Source organism: Vicugna pacos, chromosome 2 (assembly GCF_048564905.1).
Source record: "Vicugna pacos chromosome 2, VicPac4, whole genome shotgun sequence".
Lineage (NCBI taxonomy): Eukaryota > Metazoa > Chordata > Mammalia > Artiodactyla > Camelidae > Vicugna > Vicugna pacos.
Genome location: NC_132988.1, coordinates 12,949,053 through 12,973,831, shown reverse-complemented (window position 1 = coordinate 12,973,831; position 24,779 = coordinate 12,949,053). Strand labels below are relative to the sequence as shown.

Here is a 24,779-nt window from a genome sequence, read left to right as displayed (position 1 = left end):
CAGCAAGTATTTACTGAGCACCTGTTCCAGGCTTTCATGGGTTACTACGTGTCCTAATTTTAGTTTTAGTCCCAGGCAATGTTTGATCTTTGGGAACTTGTAACACCTGAATGCGAGGACTGCCTTTTTTCTGGTGTGAAGAGTGGAAAATTCACAGTTATATAAGGTGGTGAATTTCTTCATGGAGGAGGCCACAAAGCAGGGTTCCCTTTGTGTCCTTTCTTACTTCAATGATGATACTTTAATTCCTTCAGGAGGAGGTTAACACTTTCCCTTTCAGGAACAGATCCCCTGTAATGAAGAGTATTCATTTATTCATAAATAATATTTAATGAACACCTAAGTATATTCAAAATCACTGCTAGGTGCTCCATACCTGTCTATCTCCCAAGATTTCTGTAAGACTCAAATGAGAAATCTATGTGACTCCACTTAAAAAATGTCAATTGCTATATATAGAGACATGCTATTTTTATTACATACCTGAATGAGTCACAAATACATTCAGCTGTGCCTAAATAGAGCAAGTTATCTGGGCCTATTTTCTTTAATAGTGGCTACCACTTAATTGAGCTACAAGTGCCATCAGTATGCTTGGTGCTTTATAGCATTTCATTTAATCCCCACAAGAACCTAAGGAGGTGGGCATTCTCTGCACGCTAGATCTGATGACTAGACAGATAAGCAGACAGAGGTGGACCTGGGTTCAGGCTTGCCTGTCTGTGAACTCATGCTCTTCTATAAGGTGTATTTATTTTTATAGATGACGTCGTTCTTCAATAGCATTGTAGTTAAGCCACAATTACATTACGAAAAATCAAGCAGTTCAAGACTGCCAGGTAGAATGACAACTTCCGGATCAATCCGCGGCGTCAGCGTGAACAGCAGTGACTGCTCTGGGCTACGCCCTGTTGACCCTAAAGCAGGCGGGGCCGCTGGCCGGCACTTTACCGCCTACTGAGATTTTTCCCCGTGCTCATTAGCCTCGCGGTCTTTCTGTCTTTTCCCCTAACCCGTCGCTTCTCTCTGACGTTCTTGTGCTTGTAACAGGCTGTGGCCTAATAAACCAAATCACCAAAGGCACTGCGACGGTCTCCAGGGCAGCGCTTCCCCGAGCTGTGCCCGTGACCGGCCCGGTGAGCTCCCTTACGCGCAGGCTCCTGCGCCCTCGTCCCTGATGCTCTGATTCAGCAGCTTTAGGGGAGCGAGGCCCCGGAAGCGCTGCCCTAGGAGTGAAGAACACGGACTTCGGGACTGCATCCGTATTTAAGTTTTCGATGTTCACCTCTGGCCTGGAGAGTTGGGATTCCTGGAGACAGCTGGGGTCGGGGGAAACCGCTATCTGAGAGGCTATCTAATTTGAATAACTGAACTTCAGTTTTTTCCCACTTAATGTATAAAAGACTAGATTGGTTTACTACAACGGTGACAAAAGAGCCCGGAACCACAAAGTACCACAAAGATGCCCTTTTCCCTTCAAAGCCTTGCTTTAGTCTGTCAAAACTCTCGGCTTCTTCCTTCTTACAGGGCAGAGTCCTGGTGCTCGGCTGGTTAATCTGACTTCTGACAAACACCCAACCCGCGCGGGCCGCCGTCTTGCCCTCCTCTTTAAAGTGGAGGTAACAGTGCGTGCTTCTCAGGGGCGGTGGGAGCTTCAGAGAGAATGCATAGAAAGTTCCTGGTAAGTACGTGATATGTGGTCAAATTGGAAAAATGAATTTTTTTATCGGAATTCTAGTTGTAACTTCCACAAAAGTTTGATAGCTCGCTGAGGGACCGGAGTTCATAGGTAACACAACCCGACGGGAACAGGGGAAAACCAGTGCGGTGTTTCCCTCTGGACAGCCTGTGAGATAAATGCAGTCTGCATTTTCAGCTCACTGTTCTCACTTCAGCTGCAGGAAACAGGCCTGGAAGCATCGATTTCTATGCCACGCTACAGGGGATGCAAAGGAACCAGGACTTTGCTCTTTTAAATGTCAGAGACAAACCCTAAATATTTATAACGAAGTGTTATCACCTCAGTGGAAGAAACAGGCATACTAACATGAAAAAACACATTTTATTGCACTTAAGTTATAAGAAAATAAAATTTCTAAGTGAATCAAACCATAGACACAATCCCTTTAAAGGTTGTTTTCCTCCATCATGTCAGGTTGTTACATAACTAAAATTAACCAAGTTGAATCTGATTGTTTTAAATCAGACTATAAATAAAACAAACAAAAAAAATAAACAGGAGGAGGAAAAAAAAAAGATCACCTACGATACAGTGTTAAACCACTTTCACAGTTCAGCTTGAGTTGTGGCTCTTGGAGAATGAGGCAAACCATTTGACTTTTTCATTCATTTCGCTTGTTTGCATGTGACGCCTTTACTACAAAAACTGGATCGTTTCTGCTTTGTCAGTTACTCAGAGCAATAAAACTGTAACAGTTGTTTTCCCAAATACTGTAAAACACTAAGACTGACCAGCAACTTTAATTTTGTGTTTTATGGATTTTTAAAATATTTTGTCAGTTTTCTGATGTACGTTCATCCATTCACCACAGCCCTCAAAAAGAAAGGTCTCTCCGCAGAACAGGCGGCAACAGCTCTGTTCCAAGGAATGTGTTTTAATTTTTGCCCAGATAAAAGAAAATAAGCTTTGCACACACTCTCAATTCTTTACTTGCAGGCAAACTTCACTCTTTATTTTCTGAAACTCTCCCATTCTCAGCCTCTTAGAGGCACAGATGGTTCAAGTTTCAGTGGCAAAAAGTCTTTTTTTTTTTTTCCGTAACCAAACTAGAGCAAATTTGGAATTCAGTCTGGGACTAAAACGTCACAGCAGAAAAAAAATAAAAAAAAATAATTTGCTTTTTTTTTTTCTTTCTTTCATTTAGCAGCATAAATAAGTTTGGCCACTGGGAGTACAGTACAGGGGTGGGACAACGATCCCAGATGTGAAGACCTACTTCTAGCACCAGCATCAAGAATTACATCCATCTCGGGACTCACAGAACCCAGGACAACTTGCCACCTTTGAGCAACGTATGCACTGAAGAGTGTATGTGGAAGCGACAGTAATAGATTAACAGAGACTAATACTGTGATTGATTGACATTGGCAATGGTTGGCAAAAAAAAAAAAAAAAAGAGCTTTTCATGATAACTGTACAAAAACAATTCACAGTAATTGTTTCTTTTTCAGCTTTTCCACTCCAGAAAAATGACTTTTTGTTGCAGATGCTCTCTGATTAGAAAGTCAGCGGGTACTGTTTGGACGTTACTGCAGCTTCCTTCCAGGTCTCAGTGGTAAAAGAACAGGCGAGTGGAATCTGGAAGGACGCTCCAGCGTGGACACTGCCCGGCGACCACTGGAGAAGAAAATAAAGAAATAATTGCACCTGGTTTGATTTAGAAAGTCTCCTTCTGCAAAGCTGCCCTCCGTCAAAGTGGAGCCCCTTCCGTGACGACGGCGGTGCCTCTCCTGTCAGCTGCGGTTCGTCCTCTCTTCCTTCTGAGTCCGTAGGTCTTTTCACTCTGTTGCCCCAAGCCAACATCCTGCACCACTGAGAACAAGGGATTTTTTTTTTCTTTTTCTTTTTCTTTTCTTTTTTCTTTTTTTCTTTTTTTTTTTTTCTTTTGCAGGGGGAAGGGCTGGGGGTACGTCGTCTGCACGTCCGGACGGGCCGTCTTTCCCGCTCCTCACTTCATGTCCACGTCAAAGTCCAGCACCAGCAGCTTGGTTTCCTCCGTCCCATTGCGACTCCCGACTGCACACACCAGCTTTGTGTTCGAGGCTCTGATCCGCCACACAACTCCCCCGCTCCCCCCACTCTCCAATGTGACTAGGTTGCGAATAAATTCACCCGTTTTCAAGTCCCAGAGTTTTACAGTTCCGTCATCTGAGCTGGTAATGACAAAGTTCTTGTTGAACTGTAAACAGGTCACAGCACTCTGATGCTTGTTGGGACCTAGGCCAAACCAAAGGAATTTAATTACTGACTAGAAACCATGGCTATGGGTTAGTGACATTGTACTTTGCAGGCTTCTACATTGGAACACACAATAAATGAAATATTTAAAATGCTGCACATTTAGAAACCACGTTCTGAATATTTTGGGATCTGCGGGGATGGAAGAAAATCTGGTAGCTATTTGTAACTGAAACATTCATTTTTGAGGGTTCTGTCTTCCAGGAAGTGTGGTTTAGCTACCAGGCCCACATTCTGTTTTCTGGCTGTGTGACTGAGCACTTTTCTTGGTGGTGATGTAGAGAGTCCAGTTTCATGTGTTCTGCTCATGGACAAGTGAGCATAAGAGATCTATGACCCTACTGCTTTGGACTGATTAGTCAGAGGCTGAATGGACACTACTCCAAAACACTAAGTGACACAGTCAAGGAGTTAAAAGACTGCAATACAGCCCACCAGATGGCCTGACTGAAAACAACCCGCTTTCTAAGGGCTGTGACCAATAAAAAGAAGTCAGTCATGATACAAGCAGTTAACACTGCTGTGCCTCAATTGACTTCAGTGGCTTTCATGTGTTTCTTCCTCTAGTTTATTAGTGGGCACTGTTCCTCGTTCCCATCCTAGTTAAGCAGATGGTTAAGGGTTGAAGTTGAGGCCAAAGCAATTTTCTATCAGATTAGAGATGCCTTTTGTTTTTGTTCTTTTTCAGTAAGGCAGCTCTTTAATTTCTTTAATTTAAAATTGGACTACAAATTCAAAATTAAATGATCACTCAAAAAATAAAATGAGTGTGCTGCTTCTGTAATACAGCCAAGATCTCTCTTCACATTGTTCTTTAAGGTTAGGGAGCGCTAACTGGACATGCAGGAAGTGATTAAAGAATTTCGTATTAAAAACACAATTTAAAACACCTTCTCAGGGGTCGCCTAGTTCCGTCAAGTCCGAGTGAAAACGCTCATAAACTTGTCCAAAAGAAGCACTTGCATTTTGTAGGAGGTTAATTCTTTTCGTGACCCACAAGCTCCACATTCCTCTTTTGACCGACAATCTCACTTTTAAGGAACACGACTAAAGGTGGGTAGCCAATATTTACCTTGCAATGTTTGTAAACACTGTCCTGTTTTGATATCCCAGATTTTAACTGTCGAATCTGCATTCCCAGAGACAAGAATATTGTCTTTGAGTTCCATTCCACTTGTTAACGACTGGTGTCCTGTTAACGTGTGAATGCAATTCCCTGTCTCCACATCCCAAACGCGGATTGACGTATCAAGAGATCCACTCACCACATGGATGCCATCAAACTACAACAGACACAGGTTGTTAGACCAGAAGTGTAGATATTCTCGATGTTATTTCTCCCTAATCCTAAAGGGGAGGGAGCACAGCATGAGAAACGGGTCACGACAGGCACAGAACGAGGTGCTGGGAGAAAGCGTGTGCAGACAAGCAACTCTACAGTCATGTTCTCGGGAGCTTTTATCAGAAATGCTAATTTTTTATGGCCAGTGGCTTCAAACTAGATGCAGAAACAATTTAAAAAAAAACACCTGAAATGAACATATTTTCAGATCAGGCCCCATAGGCTACATGTGAATGATCTGATACAGACTGCCATTTGAGGTTTACTTCACTACTGATGTGGTCTGTGATAAAGAGGGTGCTTATCAACTCCTAGAGCATGAAAAGGGCTAGACATAACTTTTATGATGTTTAAAAGTAAGTTCCATTAAAAACTGTATATAAAATAAAAATTTCATTTACAAGAACCTAATGCTATTTAGGAAATGTGCCAACAGATCATTACATCTGGAAATAGCTGAAGTGGCATTTTGATAACAAAGCAAACTGTATCTAGCACCTCTTCTCCAGCTTCCCAGCTACACCGAAGTCAATAAATATCCATCAATTCCCAGATCTGTCATAATGCCGCTACCTCTTTTCTCAATCTAATGGTTTATTTAAATGAGATCATTATATGCATTAATGTTCTGAACATACTGCAAAACACAAAAACAACTGCAGCCAATTCCCTGCCCTCCGAATATCAGACACCTTTGCTGTATGTCGGTACTTCATGACAGACACTGTTCTATCCATTAAGACACCAATACCCCAAACACAGAACTGTGAGCACTGGGACTATGTACTAATTTGCTGATCACTAATAGGCAGTAACTGGTACCAAATATATAAGTAACAGGAAATACAGCTGACCCTTGAACAACATGGGTTTGAACGGTGAGGGTCCACACTTACACTTCATTTCCTTCACTAAGGAAGGAAAGTCCAAGGTTGGCTGGATTCTTGGATGTGAAACTGCAGACAGCGAGGGCCAACTGTAAAGTTAGGTGAGGATTTTCAGCTGGAGTAGGTGGGGCTTGGGGCCCTTGACTCCTTTGCTGTTCAAGGGTCAGCTGTATTTTTGAATTGAAAATGCTGTCTTTCAGGAAAGGAAACAAGACCCATTTTCTAAACCTGCTATTAATGTAGTTATTTATGTCAAAATATGGCAATCTATTCAAAGATATCAGGTTCCAATGAAAACCAACCAACCAAGGGTCAGTTTGGTCAGATTTACTTCTTTGCGGCTACAAACCAGCAGCCCTGTGCGGCCGAGCAGCTCTGTGCAGAAAGCTCCACGCCCCACTTTGAAGGGGCCAGAATCACAATTACATGGTCCATCAACCTTCAGCTATCAAGGCAAAGGGGGAGCTTTTGGCCAATTACTCCTCTGCTGAGGAGTTTATTAAAATCCACGTTATTCTCCTGTGAGACTGTCTACCTGCTAACTGATACAGCAAAATTTGGGGCTCCCGAGTCTCAGGTTCCCAGACACATATTTGCATTTTAGAGGGATGTCAATCACCAAAAAATTGAAACAAATCATTTAGATAATTTCAAAACTTATGCTTTCTTCATGTCAATTTTAAAGTATATGTAAACAGCAGAATAATTTGATTTGTCTTTTTTGGACTGTATCGGATCAGCAATTGACAGTGATCGTCTGACGAAGACAGTCCTCTGGCTCGTCAGCAGAGCCCCCTACGGAGCCGCGGAGACCGACCTCTTACCTGTAAGGAGTAGACTCTGTTAGTGTGCCCCTGCAGTGTGTGCAGACAGGTCTCCGTCTCTGGGTCCCACACCTTCACCATAAAGTCATACGCTCCACTCACGACCCTCCTGCCATCATACTGAACACAGCGGACCGCGGCTACGTGACCCATCAAAACATGTAAACACTGGCCTGTCTCAATATCCCAAACCCTAAGAGTGGCATCTCGAGAACCGCTAACAACCCTGTGGTGGGGGGGAACAGAAAAAAAGTGCATGAGAATTTTAACAACATGAGAAAACATGATATATACAGTCAGTGGTCAAATACAACTTTTTTTCCTTTTCTTAAGCAGGAATGCCTGTTTTCAAAAGAAATACATACTACATAAAACCTTGTTATATAAACATACAAAGTGAGTTACTCTGACTGGATTAGGAAGCTGGAAAGCCTACAATTCTGCCTGTTTGGTTCCCCCACCTACAAGGGGTCCAGGAGCACCCAAGTTTTCAGCTTGAAAACTACTGGATTTTAATTAGACAAGATGAAGATGAAGAAGAGGTTCAAGCAGCAGCAGCAGCTCTAAATAAATACAGTAAGACCTTGATTTTAGAAATAAAATGCTAATGTCGGCAATGTGTATAAAAATGTTAACTCAGACGGTAGTATTTTGAAAAATTTAGATTTTCTTCTTTCTCTCATTTCCCCAAATTTTAATTATGAACATATACTTCCTTTGTGGCTAGGGAGAAAATTCAATAAAGATTTTTCAACAAATCAGAATTTGGAATTTGAACAGCTAAAAATCTCCACTTTACACCATGCCTTCCGGTAAAATTAACCAGTTTTAAATATGTCTTCAAACAAAGGCTGCTTAAGTTTATATTTACAAATATTCAATAGGCTATTGGGGCATTAAGATATATAGATTTTAGAAGACACACATGTAGGGGAAACAGAAATCCCTTACAAATTTGGCTCAACGTTATTAAAGTGAAACTCTTCTGAAGACCGGAGTGATACAAACACTAAAATCAGCTTTGAATTACAAAAGAGAGCTGGAAACTCGGGTATCTTTATGTCATTCTTAAGAGATAAAGAAAGGCCAGAGTTTTTATATCTGGAAAAGCAGAAAATGAAAGCATTGAGAGATTTAAGTCAGAACATACTGGAAACTGAAATGCAAGGTCTCCTGATACCAATTCCCCTAATTTTAACAGTAGGGCACGCTGTTCAAAGCAGATACAAATTATACGTGAGAAGGTACTTTTCTCCACATAATCTAGAGTGAAATCTGCCTAATGTAATGGTCCTTAATAAAAGAAGATGCTATGGGCAGAACTGATGGTTAAGTCTGGAGCAGATTCCCTCTAAGGACCCTTCCGAGAGACCTTTCCTGATAAACGAGGCAGAAATCACACTGTTTAATGGGGGCCACGGAGACACGCCGGGGGAACGACAGGAAGGACTTTAACAGGAAGGCTTAGTAGGAGGAGGTAAAAGCAACAGAAGAGGCGCTGAGAAGAGAAGGCAAGCAGTCTGGTTTGGCTGAAACTATTTTGAAAACTGGATCGAAGGTTTCTTCCTTAATCTGGTAAGCAACAGAAGGCTCTCCGAGGGCAGAAGCACTATCATCATGGAGGAGGTGTCCTGCCAGCTGTGTGAAAAGCGAGCATGTCTGAAGGCGATGTCAACAGTTCAGGTGACAGGTAACGAGAGAACAAGTCACAGCCCAGACACAGGGGCCATGATGGAGTGGGGGCAGGGTGCGTGACTAGGTAAACAGATCCAGAGGCTTGAAGCCTGAATAACTGAATTTGTCCCACTACCAGAAGTATATCCAAAAATTTTTTTTTGAGGATGGTGAGTCATCAAAGATGTAGAACAAAAAAGTAAGGCACTATTCAAGATAAGAGAATGGAAAGTTTCAAGGTGGAAGCCAGTAACGGTTAAATGAGGAAGGAAATTTGAAGACAACTGCCCAATTTTAAGGCAATACACTACCACTTTCCTCATATAAAAACATCTGAAGTTGAATAATTAAAAGTCTAGTTTAAGAGCACATTATCACTATCTCTCTATCAGACACAGTAAGTACTGTACAACTGAACTCTACACAAAAGGGCCCAAATTCACAAGTCACAGAGGAGGAATCCCCACCCACAACCGGCCCTGCCCTCACCTTTTCTCATGGAGATGCATGCAGCGCACAGTGGAGGTGTGCCCGTACAAGGTGTGTATGCACTCCCCAGTCTCCGCGTTCCATACTTTGAGAGTCCGGTCTGTAGACCCACTAATGATGATATTGTCCCTCATCTGTGATGACCATACTCCACCTGTGTGTCCCACTAATGTCCTCAGACACTGGAAAAACACTTAAGATGATTACTTTCGGGTAGAAAGAAAAACAATTTAAATAACATTTCAGTAGTTCATTAAAATTTGCAGTGAAGCTATTTACTCAATTTATATGTTTGGCATATTAGAAAATAATTTCTCATATCAATATGACACGACCCCATCACTGTTAACTACTTTGTATATCCAGTAGTATTACACATATCATATACACACACAGTTAAGGAACACGTATGTGGAAAGTAAACCTTTCTCACTCAAGTATGATAGCTCCAGCCTGGCCTCTTTGATAAAATGATACTAAAATTGCAACTTGGTTTCCTCCATGGGAATGGATGCAATGAAAGCGGGCCAACAGCGTTGGGTGTGGCTACATACCACATTTCATCTGAATCTGCCCCAAGGCAGTAGTTAGGAGCCAGGCAAGGTACTTCTAAACAAGTAAAGACAGACATTAAAACCCCGAAATAAATCCAAAACTAATATTACACTATAGAAATATGAAGCTGCTTTAAAAAATTTTAACATCTGACTTGGAATATTTAGAAGATTCTTGCCCGAGTCAACATGCTATAAGACATTTTAAAAGAGATTTCGCGCCCCCCACCACGTTCTTCTATTATTTTTTAGGTGGTCAATTACTTAACTCAAAATATTTTCCACTGGACAGATAAAAATAGGTATTCAGCAGAGAACCACTAAAGTATAATATTGTATGCAGTGAAATTGATTGCATGACTGCTTTTTTCCTTCAAACTCCTATTTAACTAACTAGTCTGCTTAACTTCTCTTACAAGGTTTGAGATAAGTCAGAATTAACATGATTGACTTAACTTCTAAACTACAGGTCGGTTATCAACAAAGTAGTTTATAAGGGCAAAAAAAAAAATCCCTCAATCATATTTTTGAAAAAGATTAAAAAGGAATGAGATATAACTAAGACAGTTAATAAAAGTGAGAAAAATTAAGCAAAAAAAAAAAATCACATCTGTAAAATCTTAAAATTAGCCAAGTCACAAAGATAGACAAACTACTTAAACAGGAAGGAACTAATGACATCCCTATCATGAGAAACACCATTTTCATGCCAAGGGAAAATCTGAATTAGAAGCTCTGATATTTGCTATCAAAATAAGCAAGGGTCAAAAATGAATCCTTGTTCTTCTTTCACTGGTTGGTCCTTGCAGATACACACAACATGGTGGGTGAATTTGGGAAGTGCAGAAAGGAGTGAACTCACTTTGCCTGTGACGGCTGACCAGACTTTCAAAGTGTTGTCGTCGGAACCACTGACTATTCGGTTCCCACAGAACTGTAAGCATGTGATCACATGATCATCATGCCCTTTCAGCACCTACAACACAGACGAACAGATTAGAAATATGTTATTAAAATATGTTTTTGTAAATACTGGTGAAAAGAAAAATGAGGCCATCAATAGCAACAGTAATCTGTAGTCTATTTCTAGAATTAAAATGTATATAAAATATGAAGCATCCTTCCTGGCAGATGAATCACGTATTAAACGTTCTGTTTCCACATTCTATTATTTACACTGGAGACATCAACTTCTAAAGTTTTACTCAGTCAAGACCTCATGAAGATGGTCTAAACACAGATGTATTTTATAATCATCTATTTTGTCTGTTCAAACCAGAAGAATATGCACTTAAGTTGTACAGTTTTGACCACAAAAGCAAAAGTACCTACTAACTAGAAAGACAATAACTATCAACTTTTTCAGCTTAAAACAAACAAAAAAGCCTGTCATAACACATACATATTGGGGGGTGGGTATAGCTCAGTGGCAGAGTGTGTGCTTAGCATGCATAAGGTCCCTGGCTGAGATCCCCAGTACCCCCATTAAGAAAGAAAGAAAAAAAAACACATATTAATACAAAGTATCTCCTCAAGTTGCTTTTTTCCAGTTGAAAAAATTTAGCTAAGAATTTCAAGCTTATTTGCTATTCTTTATATACTTAAAATGTTATAAGACAGAAAATCAGAATTATGCTTAAATTTATAAAATTAAAACACACAAGAGCCACCACCAAAAACCCCCCAAACGTGGGCACTCCTGAAAAAATCATGTTTGGATTTTGTGGTCAGAGAGGGAACAGTTTCTTGGGTAGTATGGCATATGACCCAAAATTCAACAGGATATTCAGAAATTTTCATTGACATGTAATAGAACAACATGCAATTCAATGCATCTTTTATTCAAGTACAGTTAGTCTTCAGACTAGAGAAATTAGCAAAGAGGATATTGTCAGTTACATTTTCAGTTATTTTAAAATATATTGTTTTCCTTCTATAGAAGAGAGGCTGTCAAGTTACACTGCTTGCCAAGATGTGAAAGAGCACACTACGTCCGAACACTGATGCACGGTCTGTTACATCACTCAGGAGTTCAGTTACCTTAGGAGACTTGAGTTCTCCTCGCCTCCAGTTAGTATCAATCCTGTGCTGCCTGATGTATGCACTTTTCCATGGACTGTGTATGAAACCTGGTTTTATTACTTTTCTTCTCTTGATGTGCAATGGTTCATCAATACCTAAAATTTTTAAAAAAGAATAATTGCCTTCACCAATAATACAAATTACACATTTTATAATGTAGATATATTCTCCCCTATGCTCAAAATCACTGAAGGGCAGGACACTGCCTAATTTCTAACAGCTATTATAAAACAATAATGTAAAGTTTGCATTCTGTAAGGCATGTTTTATGTTGACTATTTTATGTCTTTCTCAAAGTAATTCTATGAAACGTTGGTGAGGGTGTACAGAAATCAGAACACTTGTACAATGCTGGTGGGAATATAAAATGATGCTGCTGCTATGGAAACAGTATGGCGTTTCCTCAAAATAAACTAAACATAGAATTACCATATGATCCAGCAATTCCACTTCTGGACATACACCCAAAAGAACTGAAAGCAGGGACTTGAACAGATATTTGTGTACCTATGTTCACAGCAGCATTATTTATAACAGCCAAGAGATGGAAGCAACCCAAGTGTCCATAAATGGATTAAAAAATGTGGTATATACAGACAATGGAATGTTAGACTTTAAAAAGGAAGAAATTCTGACACATGCTACCACTTGGATGAACCTTGCAGACATTATGCTAAGTGAAGTAAGACAGTCACAAAAAGACAAATACCAAATGATCCCACTTACATGAGCTACCTAAAAAAGTCAAATTTATAGAGACAGAAAACAAAATGTTAGTTGCCAGGGCTGGCAGGGAGGAGAAATAAGGAGCTACTGTTAAATGGGTATAGAGATTCAGCTGCGGAAGATGATAAAGTTCTGGAGATGGATGGTGGTGACAGTTGTGCAACAATGTGAATGTACTTAATGCCACCAACTGTAAACTTAAAAATGGTTAAAGTGATACATTCTTTGTTACGTATAAATTATCACAATTTTTTAAAAAGTCATTAAAATAAAGATTCTCTGAGAGAAGGCAGGAATAATTACTACCACTTTATGTATACTTGAGAAGAGAAGGTTTTCCTGATTAGTCCAAGCCACAGGCAGGGCAGAGGCAGGATTAGAAACCAAGTACCTGGGATCTTTGCCTCTGAGCTTTACTAACCATCAGTGGTCCCCACTAACCATAACCTCCACAAAGGGGAGGACAACATATAGCATATCTGTCTTATGCTCTGATTCTTTCTCAAAAATTCTGTTTGTCAAAGGCAAATAATATTTTTTCAAAAATAATACTTTTCTAGATGCCTGTTGGAAAAGAAAATGTCCTTTCTTAAATTCACATGTTTGATACCTACTCCTTTACTAAGAAAGGGGATTTTTTAAACAATCTCAGAAGACAAGCTCCATGGGGGTACGAAAATGGAAATTCACTACTATATCCCCAGAATTTAAGAATATCCAGCACATGAGAGGTGTTCAATAAATATTCGTGGAAGAAATAAATAGAATATAAATATTTCAGTTCTTAATTGCCAGTTAAATTCTGGGGTTCTCTTTAAATCATCTTCGTCTTGACCTTCTCATTGTTTATAAATTCCACTGGAGACCGGGAAGCAAATCAGATATACTTACTATTAGCTACATACAGTGCTCTTTATTAAAGGGCTTAGAGGCAGGATTCGGCTCATTTGAACATGTGGAATACCCTGTGGATTTTATATAAGTAAGTGAATGTAAATGAAGATGCATTCTTAATTCTTTCGTAAGTTCTTTTTTTATTTATCCGCCATTTTATTATTCTTGCACATCAAACTTCCTATTTTTTAATTTGTTTTTAGAATCATGTTGCTTTTTTGAGATACCAACATTTTCTCTCTGTGATTTTGAACCTTACCCTCTTCTTTGCATTTCTCTCTCCAGAGAAGGTTGTCTTCAGCCAAAATTCTCCAGTAGCGACACGTCTGAGCTGCTTGTAGCAGGTCTTTGGGTTCCAGGAATGACAGCACATAAAGTGCCAGCTATGGAAAGAAAAAGCAGAGTGTATGCATACATCTTGTTTTAATTGTAGAAAACAGTTATCTGTATAGGATGAAGTAACTGTAGATAAATGTAATGTAATTCTACATTCTAGTTTCTAAAATTATGAAAGGCAGTACCCTTCTGATATTCAGTTTTAACACATATATGCCAGACTTAAAACATCCTATTGATTTTTATGTCCTTCACTAAGTCCTCACCTCTTCAAGGATACTTATTAAACCTCTCTGCCTCCTCTCTTGCCTTTGCTCTGTGAGCCTCAACTCAAGAATCCTATTATTTATTTATACATTTTTTACTTTATTAGTTGCTTTAAATTTTGTCTTTTTCTGTTCTCACTATAATTTAATTTCACTTAAATGAGATTTCTATAGATTCTGTGTGACATGACTTCAGATTGCTTCGGACAGTTAGATATAATTAATAGTTCTTTATCTTAGCAAAGTGTTTATATCACAACGATGAACTTTTCAAATATTCATACACTTTGCTGTAAATGACAAAAGGGAACAACTATTAAACCATTCTACAGATGCACAGATGTAATTGGGTTCTAATTCCTTACTATTGCTTATGGGGATTTTCTTGATGGGCCAGATAAGAGTTTTATTCTTGAGCCAGGTCTTTGATGCATCATTGATTTAAAAATTTTATTTCCAATATTTGCAAATCATCAATTTTTTTCCAGTGTGTAAAGTCAATTCAAATAAATGAAAGGAAAGAGAAGGAAAAGGGAATGACAGCTTCTGATATGCTCATTCAATTAGCCTCACAAATCACATAAAAATTTAAATTATGATGTTAAGACAGAATGATCTAAACAGAGTAATAAAGTTTAGTTTTCATATAGACTAAGTTACAAAGATTAAAAACAAACTATCATTAAAGGGCCTAGGGTCATATAGGGAGTAAAAGCATAACCTGAATTATTTTTTGATGCTAACTAGGAATTACATGATATAAATTATGCTTTTCCAATGACTTTGTGTATATAGAGTTCATCATTAATCACATATTTATTGAGTACATTCTATACAGAAAGTACTTCCACCAGTGAGAATTCAATTTAATACTACTACTGATAAATGACAGTGAAAAGCTTTTTGTGGAATAATTGTTTTTGGTCTATCAGAGAAGACCATTGAGCATCATACATAGAAACTGAGTTACTGAAAATAAAAAGCATAACAATATTCAAATATCTATATGTGGGTTCATACCTACATACACATATACAAATAATACATATACATACATAACTCAACATTGTATTTTTTAATGGATATTCCATAAGCCACTTAATTTTGAAATTATCAATCAATCAAAGCCTGCGCAAGTTTGCTTAGTGTCAGTAGGACAGTAAAGTGGTAACACCACACTACCTTCTTAACACCATCCTTAGTCTTCTATGTGAAATTGATATTTAACGTAGAAATTATCAGGCACAAGGTTATATTTGCAGAAAAGAGATGCTATTTAATGCCCAAGATATTTAGAATGGTCACATGAAAGTCTATTTTTTGCTTTAGATTTCCAGCTGAAGTAGAAATCAGGTAATTTATAGAAACATTCAATGGATCCTAAAGGCTAAGAAAGAAATCCAGAGTGGCTTAGATTTCAAAGGTTTATCCCAAAACCAACAGGTAAAATTTCCGTCATTGCTGGTAGTTAAGAGATCAGCTAGTCCAGTGCCAGCATGCATTAAAAAGAAATATAAAGAAACACTCAAGTGCTGAAGAAAGTTGAAGTGCTAACTCCATAGGTAACTGGCACCCATTCCTTAAAAATAGCAAAGGCCTTAACTCAACCATGAACTTCAACGTATAAATGTTTGTCTATTCCATCAAAACATCTCTGTAATATAGAAAATACACACAACAAAATAGAAAAATATGAACAAGAAAATCAGAACCAGGAAATACATAAATCAGAAAAGGTGTAAACCGGAGAAAAAGTAGAACACAAATATGCTGACAATAATACCTGACGTGGTTTTTTAATTAGGCTGCCAAGCAAAAATAAAACTGCGCTTAGTTACACAGTTCTTGGTGTGTATTATGGGGAAGTATACCAGTTCCTCAGCGGAAACAAAGTTTTGCCATCTAGAGTTTCTTACAGGGGACAGAGAGTAGGTATTGTCTCAAAGTACATCCTACAACACCACAGTAGGGGCTTATAGGTTTCTTATAGCCAAATCAAATGGTCTAGCGACACTATTTCTATTCACTTGTCTTAAAGGTAAAAAATCTAAATTAGTAATTCTTCCTAAGGACTACTTCCACAAGACAGAAGCTCTTAAATTGAAAATTTATTTCAGATAATTATCTTTTCCTTGCCCAAATTTGTCATTTCAATGAGAGTTGCTATCTTTTGTTTTTCTTTATGACTTAATAAAAGACTACCATGTTATATTTAAAAAGTAGCTAATACTTTCCCAGAATTGGTGTATTTCAGTGGAATAAACTAATGAAAGGAAAAAGAAAAAAGAATAAAGAACATGCTGGCTGATCCTATGTTAGGAATTTAGGTTTTCTCTTGGATCATGTGCATTATATGACTATGCTTTTCTCAGTATTTACTTAACAAATAAGGATAATGCTGTTTATCACAAGTCTCCCACGTGAGACTAGTGAGATTTTTGTCAAGGTTTTTTGAGATTAATAAGTAAATATTGGTAAAGAGCTCAGATCTATTGGAAGGAACTATTGAAAAATTATTATAAGTCCATTTCCTGACATGAAGGTAATACCGTTTTAAATAATAAAAGTACTTAGTCTCCAGTAAGACGTTAGTGATCTTAAGGACTTAGATTTATATACTATTATTTCTTGACATATAAAATAGAGCATTTTTCAAAATAGAAAAATTTTTCCCTACTAATTAAAAACAAAGGGAAACAGGTGACGTGTTAAGTCAGGCTCACTCATTCTCCCATCTAGCCTCACTGCTTTCCATTCAGGCAATCTTTAAAGGAACACTTAATCCAAGAAAATCCTTATTGCATTTACCCTAGTTGTCAATAATTTGTGCTTAATTCTTAGATTCTTGAAAATAGTCTCACTTTCTTCTGATTTTAAATCACATTTTTGTGTGTGTGTTAAGAAACCACTATGAAAATCCAAACAAAGCAAAAGCAAAGGAAAACAAGAACCTCACAATCCTTAGAGATAAGAGGACAAACCAAACCAAGAGAAAGTCTGTATTTTAACAAAAATGCTACCTTCTAAAATGGGGAGGATTATCAAGGGAAACTATGAAGAATATATCAAAGATGAATAAATTCACTCTCAGTCAAATACTTATGAATGTGTTCCCTATTATTAATGTCCTTCTGGAAGCAAAGAGAGCTTATGCCACTTTCATAAGCCAAATCTATTCAAAGGGTTCAGTTTCAGATTGAGACAGCAAGAATAAATTTTTTTTCTGGGACAATGTCATTTTTAAAAATCACTCCAAAGAAGCTATTGCTTCTTTTTTCAGGAAAAAAGATGTTTTTTCCACTTTGCTTTTTCCTGGAGTTATGCTGAGTTTCACCCACTAACCATGATGAAACCACTTTATTAATATCCAATATGAAATAATTATTACTGGGACTCTCTTTAATGCTCTTAGAATATTTAGAATGGTTATCTGAAAAAAATCAACTCCTGCTCTCTTCAAATTTGAAGTTTCAGGACCATTTGCATTTATATTTATACTTATGTGAATATAAATGGTATTTTATATTATCTTCTTAGCCGATCTATAATTAGTGGCATATACATAATTAGTGAAAATATAAATCACAGTAACACTGATTGCTTAATGTTATATTATTTCTGTTTGCTGGCAAAAATGAAACCATGAAGACTGAAACATCAATAAAAGAACTATACCTAAACTTTGTCTCATTAAAACAGACAAGAATGCTCCTATGATTATAATTCATCTATGATAAAAAAAAAACCCAGATCTCTTATATAAAGATATTAAAACAAATGGGCATAAATAAAAGAAATGCTGTAAGAATGTAATTGGCATGGGAAATCTGATCATGTATATGTATGCATGTGTGTGTGATGGGGCGGGAAGGGGGTTGATTAGCAGAAAAAGATATACATGTGAAATTTCGTATATTGCAAAAATAATTACATAATGTAAGTAACAGAGAACTACAATACAATCCAATAGAATCATAAAACTACCAGTCCTGAAGGAACCTAGGATAAAAAACAAAATAAGAAAAAAAATTGCTGTTTTAATAAAATCAGCATTTTAAAAAATCTACTACTATAATGAACATACCAAGATAATTAAAGGCTGGATTTCAAATAACCTGGGAAAAAGTTCTGGTAAAGAAACAATCAAATTAATGACTCTCAATAGCTTAGTGTCATACATGACTTATCTAGGGTGGAAAGAAGACACACAGTCCGTAAGCATACTTCAATCTGAAAATTATATTAAGTCCAGGCAGCTTATCATTTCTAGCCCTCTTTAATACTAATTAAGAGTGTTAAACTGACAATACTGAATACCATAATTAGCATGCAATGTCTAAAGGTGGTAGCTGTTGATTTATATTCTCAAATAGCACCCAATGAAGAATATAATTGATAATCCTTACCTCTTTAGGGAGCAAGGAAATGAAGTCTCGCTGAAACTGGGGTTCTATCACTTGCATCATATGTTTTACTTGGGTTGGTTCACAACTATCAATAAGTTCATCTAAAGCAAGCAATTTCTCTGGTCCACTCCAGCTCTATCAAAGAGGAATTAGAAATTTTTATTATTTTAATAAGTGCCTCAAATTATAAGCTCATAAAGGAAAATCTACATCCACATACAACATAAAAGGTGGCAGCTTGTAGTGACATTTTCTCCAGAAGGCACTGAAGTCATAATCATTTAGTCTCATCAAGTTTATCAGCTACCTTTATTTTGTAAAAGCTTTAAAAAAATCATGGTTTTGACTGGAAAATATTTTTGCCTTATATTATTCTAATTGTTATATGTTCATCTGCAACAAAGATACTGGCTGAGAAATCATAATTTTATTAAAACATCAGTTTGGGCAACTGAGTAAATAGAGAATTTTGACAGATGATTTTCCTTCCTTTCTTTCTAGTAGGCACCAACCATAAAATTTAATAGTTTTAGTAAGGCACTCATCGGAAGGAGACTGGCAACATCAAGTAGAGAAAAATTAATAACTGGATAGATTGCACATCTGACAACTGTCTTCCAGAAACTAAGAGGATTTTAATTTGCTATGTGAAAATAATTTCAGATAAAAAAATGGTAAACAACAGAAAATGGTAGCTCTCTTAGTAGTAAAAATAGAATATAAACAAAGGCTGAAATAAAAGAGGGTAAGAAATAAAGTACACATTATGGAAAAACAAAAACACATATTATGCCTTGAAAATATGAGCTCCTTTAAACTATGTTAAGGAGATTGTTTTCATTATTTTTCCCCCATGAGGAACACCTGCACAGAAATGCCATGATTCTTAAAAGGGAAAACCAAAAAGCCAAGTGAATCATTTAAAATGTTAGGACCTCCCCTCACAATAATCAAGTAAAACATTTAAATAACCTTGAAACACTTACATGAAAACACATCCTTGAGCAGGCTGATATAGTACCTTTGTGAATTATGATGTCCATTTTGGAAGTGGGTGAAGAGAGATCAGCAGGTAAGGTTTGGAGCTAGAAAGATCTGGATTCTGACTTTCCATTTCTTGCTCAAACTAGGAATCCGGATTTTGTAACATATAAATAACTGAAAACTGAGATATACTGAGGATACTGGAAGCTTTATTTAGAATACTTTTTAAAGTATTTCTTAAGATATTAACCCCTTCAGAACCTCAAGGAATCTCATCTCTTCCTTCCTATCATTAAAGTGTAGACTATGGTAATGCTATCAAACGTTTCAGTGGTACTTCCTTAGTACTACAATGTAATAATGTCATAAACATTGTATCTTAATCCTCATTTAATGAGGAGAATATCCCTGAGGAGATGTGAGGAGAATAACCCTAGAGAATATCCCCATTTTACCATCAAATATGAGGAAACAGAGGCTCTAATAAGCTGTGTTGTTTCCTTTAATTTTGATACATACACGAACCTCGAACATTCTCCTTGAGTACTCACTGTGTATCCTTTTTGGTTAGGGTGAGGATTTACACATAGAAATTAAAAATACTAATATACATGTATACGGACACGTATGACCAATTAAAAGCAGTTAATTCATACTTTACTTCACTCCATCTCCCTCTAATAGCTTCAAACCCTGGTTCAAAACTTACCTCTTTGACAAAACTTACAATGATCAATCTCCACTCATCTCTGACTTAGTAACAATACTATAAACTCTGATTTATTGATTACATTCCTTACAGGATTTGAGGTGGGTTTTTATAATATGCTATACCTCTCCATCTATATTACAAGGATTCATGGACTTTATTATGAGGACAGGCCCTTCTGGGTGATGAATAACTGTGCTGACCTGATTAAAATGCAGCTTTAATTAAGTCACTTGATAGAAAAATTTTAATGCAAAATTCTTAATCTCCTTTGCATATATGAATGCTAGCTTCAAAAATATTTTTTGGAAATATTTATGGTTAAATTTTGATATAAAACTATAAGATGTGATCTTCAAAGGAAAAAAAATAGTAAAAAGATCTTTCAATATACTACTACTCTATAATTTACATATATATTACATTAATGACTACTATGAATATTTCTAATTTAAGGTAATATACTATGCATGTTTAATGTTCTCTATTTTTTCAGTTAATGTATTTTACTGTTTTTTAAAAAGAAAGTAATAGAAAAACAGTATCTGTACATGGTATATAACTGCTAATAGATAAAAAATGTCTTTTATCAAGGATTTTAGGCACTGGGGTGATTCTAGAATGAAAAAAGCAGAATAGATGATAAATAACTAATTCAGATCTTAGGTATATGTTAGAAAGTATGTCAGAAATTGCTATATATTTAAGGCAAAGTCTATGATGAAAATTATTTCCACATAGCAAAATGCTTTTAAGACTTTAAATAACGCTCTTATGTTGTTTTAAAATAATATTTAGCAAGTTAAATAAATTTAAATTATATTTCAATTTGAATTATACATACATTCAGCAGATGTTACTTTGTGACATTTTACTGAAAAGTATACCACCGACAAAGATTAGCAGCATAAGCTGTAAACTACAAAGTTGACGAGACTATTTTCACGGACCATACATATTCAACAGTCCAATTACTTAAAATCACGTCTCTTATATGGTTCCATCTAAGGTCTGGACCACATTTCTCTCCAGCCTGGATTTCATTCCTGAACTCCAGACCTGTATATAAAATTGTGTCTGTAACAGAAAATTACTATGTCTACAATCTTTCTCTTCAAATATGCACATCCACAGTCTTTCCTATTTCTGTAAAATGTAACTCTTATTGTATTGCTTTGTTCAGGCCCAAAACTGGAGTCATCCCTAACTCCTCCACTCTCACCATCAGAGAGTTCTGATCCATCAGGGAAATCTAAGGCCTTAAAATTCAAAATATATCTAGAATCTATTAGTAACGGGCCTAAGCTACTATTATCTCTCGCCTGGATTATTCCTATAACCTCTTAGAGGGTCTCCCAGCTTCCCACCTTAATCCTCCTAGTTCTCTTCTCCACAAACTAGTCAGAGTGATAGGGCTAACAGTCACCCCCCTCTTCCGCTTGAAACCCTCCAGGGGCTTCCCACTTCACACAAGTAAAAGCCAAAGCCTTCAGGTTGGCCTACAAGGTTCTAATTTCCTACTCCTCTCCCTCGTTTACTCTACTTTAGCCCCAGATACTTTCTGTGTCTCAAACACAGCCAGCAAGCTCTGCTTCAGAGCATCTTCTCACTTGCTGTTCCCTGGACCATTCTGTCCTGAGATGTTCACATGCTTTGCTTCCTTACTTCCTTCTCTGAGACCTTCTCCAGGCGACCGTTCTAAGACTGCAAATCCGTGTGAAATCCCCCCACCCAGTTCCTCTCCTGACTAGAATTAAGTTCTCCAAAATAAGGATTTTTTTTGTCTGTTTTGTTTATTACTGTATCCCAGATCCAAATTTAGGGCCTAGCATCTTAAAGATGCTCAGTAAATATTTGCTGAATAAATGAATGAATCCTCAAAGAGCCAGGAAATACTATACTGACACTATCTCAAAACTCCTTCTAGAAAGAGTTTCTATTCTTTATATTTGATGGTATCAACTAGGATCTGCTTGCTTAGTCTGGTTTCAAGACTGATTCCCAATTTTGCATATATTCATGGTTTAGCAGCAAGGGAAGGACGTATTAACTTGAAAACCTTGTAGCTAATGACTATATTAAAATAAAATGACAACAACCCACACCAGTCTTTAATGAGGACTAGTGGAAAGAATACTGAACCGAGGATCAGGAATCCCCAGGAATCCCTAAAATGCTAACTTTTGTAGGAGATACTGCCATTAATTAGGTTACAGTTTAATCTCTGCAGGCCTTAGTTTCTTTATCTGAAAAAGTGTTGGAAATTCTGATCCTAATTATTTTATTTCTGCTCTGAAAATAGCTGTTCTGGAAATGAAAAGAGCATTTCCCTTTGGTCTTTCATGGTAAAGTTATGTGGGGATACATGGAAGTGGGTAGGAAAAACATTCCAAATTCAGAAAGGATCCAGATAAACAAAATTTAATTTGTAGACAAAATTGCAAATGCAAACTTGAAAATTCCCCATGAAAGTGCTGTTTTCTTTCAGGTAATTAGAGAATACAGGCAGCAGAGAAGAGCAGAAGGAGCCCTGAGCTGTAATCAGGGGCCTAGGTTCCACCCGTGAACTCAGTGCGCAACTGCATGGAAGCCCCTTATTAGTCTGCATCCCAGAGACCCGACCTGTATAATGAGGGGCTTGGCCAGACCAGCGGTTCTCAAATGCTGGTTGAATGGTGCAAGCATCCTGGAGTCCTATAACCCACCATCAAAGAGTCTGACTCAGTGGTCAAGGTGGGGCTGAGGACACTGCATGTTTTAAATAACCAACTCAGCCAGTGCTGATGCAGGTGACTCACAAACCATCAACGGCATACTAGTCTGAATGATTCTTAGTATTCTGTTCAGACAAATATTTTATGACTTCGGGCAGTATAGCACCTGAATTTCATGTGGTCAAGAACTCACTTCTCTAGTACCTCCAGGACATGGGGAGCCAGTCTGTTTGAACAGCTCCAGGTTTGGAGTGCTTACTATCTCCCATTCTACTCTGGGTCAGTTCTCATTGTTAAGTTCAACTTAACAACAAAGTCCAACTCAAAGAATATGATTCAAGTTTTGTTTTCTGAAGAAACCAAGAATCAGTCTGACTCTTACAGAGAAGTCTTCAAAATGTCAGACAGAAACATTTTCCCTTACTTTTCTTTGGCTAAATACATGACTTTCTTCAACTCTTCCTCATACAACAGAGCCTCTTAATCATACTGTTTCAAATACAATGGCAAAGTAATACTGAATTCATTTTCTTTTGGCACTATCCTGTTTTAGTATTTTGTTGACTAGCAAATAAAAGAGATCCAAATACCTTAGAAAACATGTACAATTTCTAAGTGTTACCAGAAAACTTAAGTCTTTCACAAGAGTAGCTTTTACTCCACTTTTAATTTCAAAACACAGTATTTTCTACTTTATCATTTAAAAAGTATTATGGGAAAAAATAATAAAAGAATATTGTGAGTATAACAGGTATTTTCAAAATACATTCATTTAATACAATACAAATATGTTTTGATTAAAATAATGCTAATAATATTAATCTGATGACATTTATATGAAGCTCATGTTAATAGCCTTTTTTTTTTTTCACACCTGAGGAGACTGAGGCTCATAAAGGCTATTTCTTGACTAGGAGAGGAAACTAACATTTACTGAGTTTCCACTGTATTTCCAAGAATAGCTTTAAGCACATTTACATGTCTTCTCCCTTTTGACAATTTTTTAGTGTTATATCTATTTTACAGAGGCTAAGAATAAAGGCAAGAGTAGTTACATAATATCAACAAAATCACCCAAGTGTTAAGAGGTAAGGCCAGGATTTGTACTAAAAGCTTTTTCTTCTAAGTCAAAGTGCTTCTCATTATAACAGGATGCCTCTGAATATTAATTTCAACATAAGAGACTGTTAATGCTATTGGTGTCTTTACCTAGTGAAGTGAAAGTTTACTAGTATTTGCAAGTGAAAAACTATTTGCAAGTGAAAAACTATGTATTAATACCCAACGATACAAAAAAAAAAATGACCAATCATCTCCCCCAAAATTAACAAGCTGAAGCATCAAATCTGGTTGCCAAAAAAAGAACCAATGGCAACTGAAAATTCAAACAGTACAAAATTTCCGTTGGGTTTTTTTTTTTCAGTTTTGTTTTTAATTTGCACTTCTATTTTGGAGTGGCATTCTGTTTCAATTTCCCTTTATCTAAAATGGTGTATCATTTGTTCTCATTCAATTTATAAATTGAGTACAGAGTACTTTGTCAGAATAGATGGCGCTGGACCAAAACAATGCTGTATCACCGTCTTAGGAGCAATAGCAGAACAGTAAGGGGACAAGCTCTCCCATTTCGCTTGTTATGCAACAGAAAAGTCATCATTAAATGCCCCCACAGCATATCTGCAGAAATCATGCCAGTTTAATTATCCCTCAACTATACCACATAGGTCAACTCACGACTCCCTCACTTTATTAAGAAATTCTCTCTCTCTACAAGTTAAGCGTTAAAGCATTGTAAGCCTTTAGGCAAGTGATTCATTTCTAGTTACTTTGGCACCAGCCCTGAAAATAAAGGGCGGTGCACCACAATGAGGCCCTGGGTGTGTCGAGGCAGACATGGTACTCAAAAGGATTAA

General features: G+C 37.1%; 1 protein-coding gene and 1 long non-coding RNA gene across 9 annotated transcripts in view; one reads left to right on the top strand and one right to left on the bottom strand.

Annotated features, from left to right (window-relative positions):
* The first annotated feature begins 911 nt into the window (after window positions 1-911).
* Window positions 912-4,078, top strand: LOC140700828 (uncharacterized). 3 transcript variants are annotated; one of them, XR_012079562.1, is made up of 3 exons: window positions 912-1,136; window positions 1,528-1,681; window positions 2,886-4,078. It is a non-coding gene; the product is annotated as an uncharacterized lncRNA (long non-coding RNA). The 3 variants fall into 3 exon arrangements; XR_012079561.1 differs by having other exon boundaries at window positions 912-1,262; XR_012079558.1 differs by lacking the exon at window positions 912-1,136 and having other exon boundaries at window positions 1,308-1,681.
* FBXW7 (F-box and WD repeat domain containing 7) overlaps window positions 2,044-24,779 on the bottom strand; it is a 198,575-nt gene continuing 175,839 nt past the window's right edge. For all 6 annotated transcript variants that reach the window (XM_072975603.1, XM_072975593.1, XM_072975613.1 and 3 more), the window contains 8 exons: window positions 18,460-18,594; window positions 13,711-13,834; window positions 11,790-11,926; window positions 10,612-10,725; window positions 9,196-9,377; window positions 7,033-7,258; window positions 5,052-5,262; window positions 2,044-3,958 (listed from right to left, as the gene is read on the bottom strand). In XM_072975603.1, coding sequence (XP_072831704.1) covers window positions 3,690-3,958; window positions 5,052-5,262; window positions 7,033-7,258; window positions 9,196-9,377; window positions 10,612-10,725; window positions 11,790-11,926; window positions 13,711-13,834; window positions 18,460-18,594 — 1,398 coding nt within the window. In that variant the 3' untranslated portion in view covers window positions 2,044-3,689. The remainder of the gene's footprint in view (window positions 3,959-5,051; window positions 5,263-7,032; window positions 7,259-9,195; window positions 9,378-10,611; window positions 10,726-11,789; window positions 11,927-13,710; window positions 13,835-18,459; window positions 18,595-24,779) is intronic.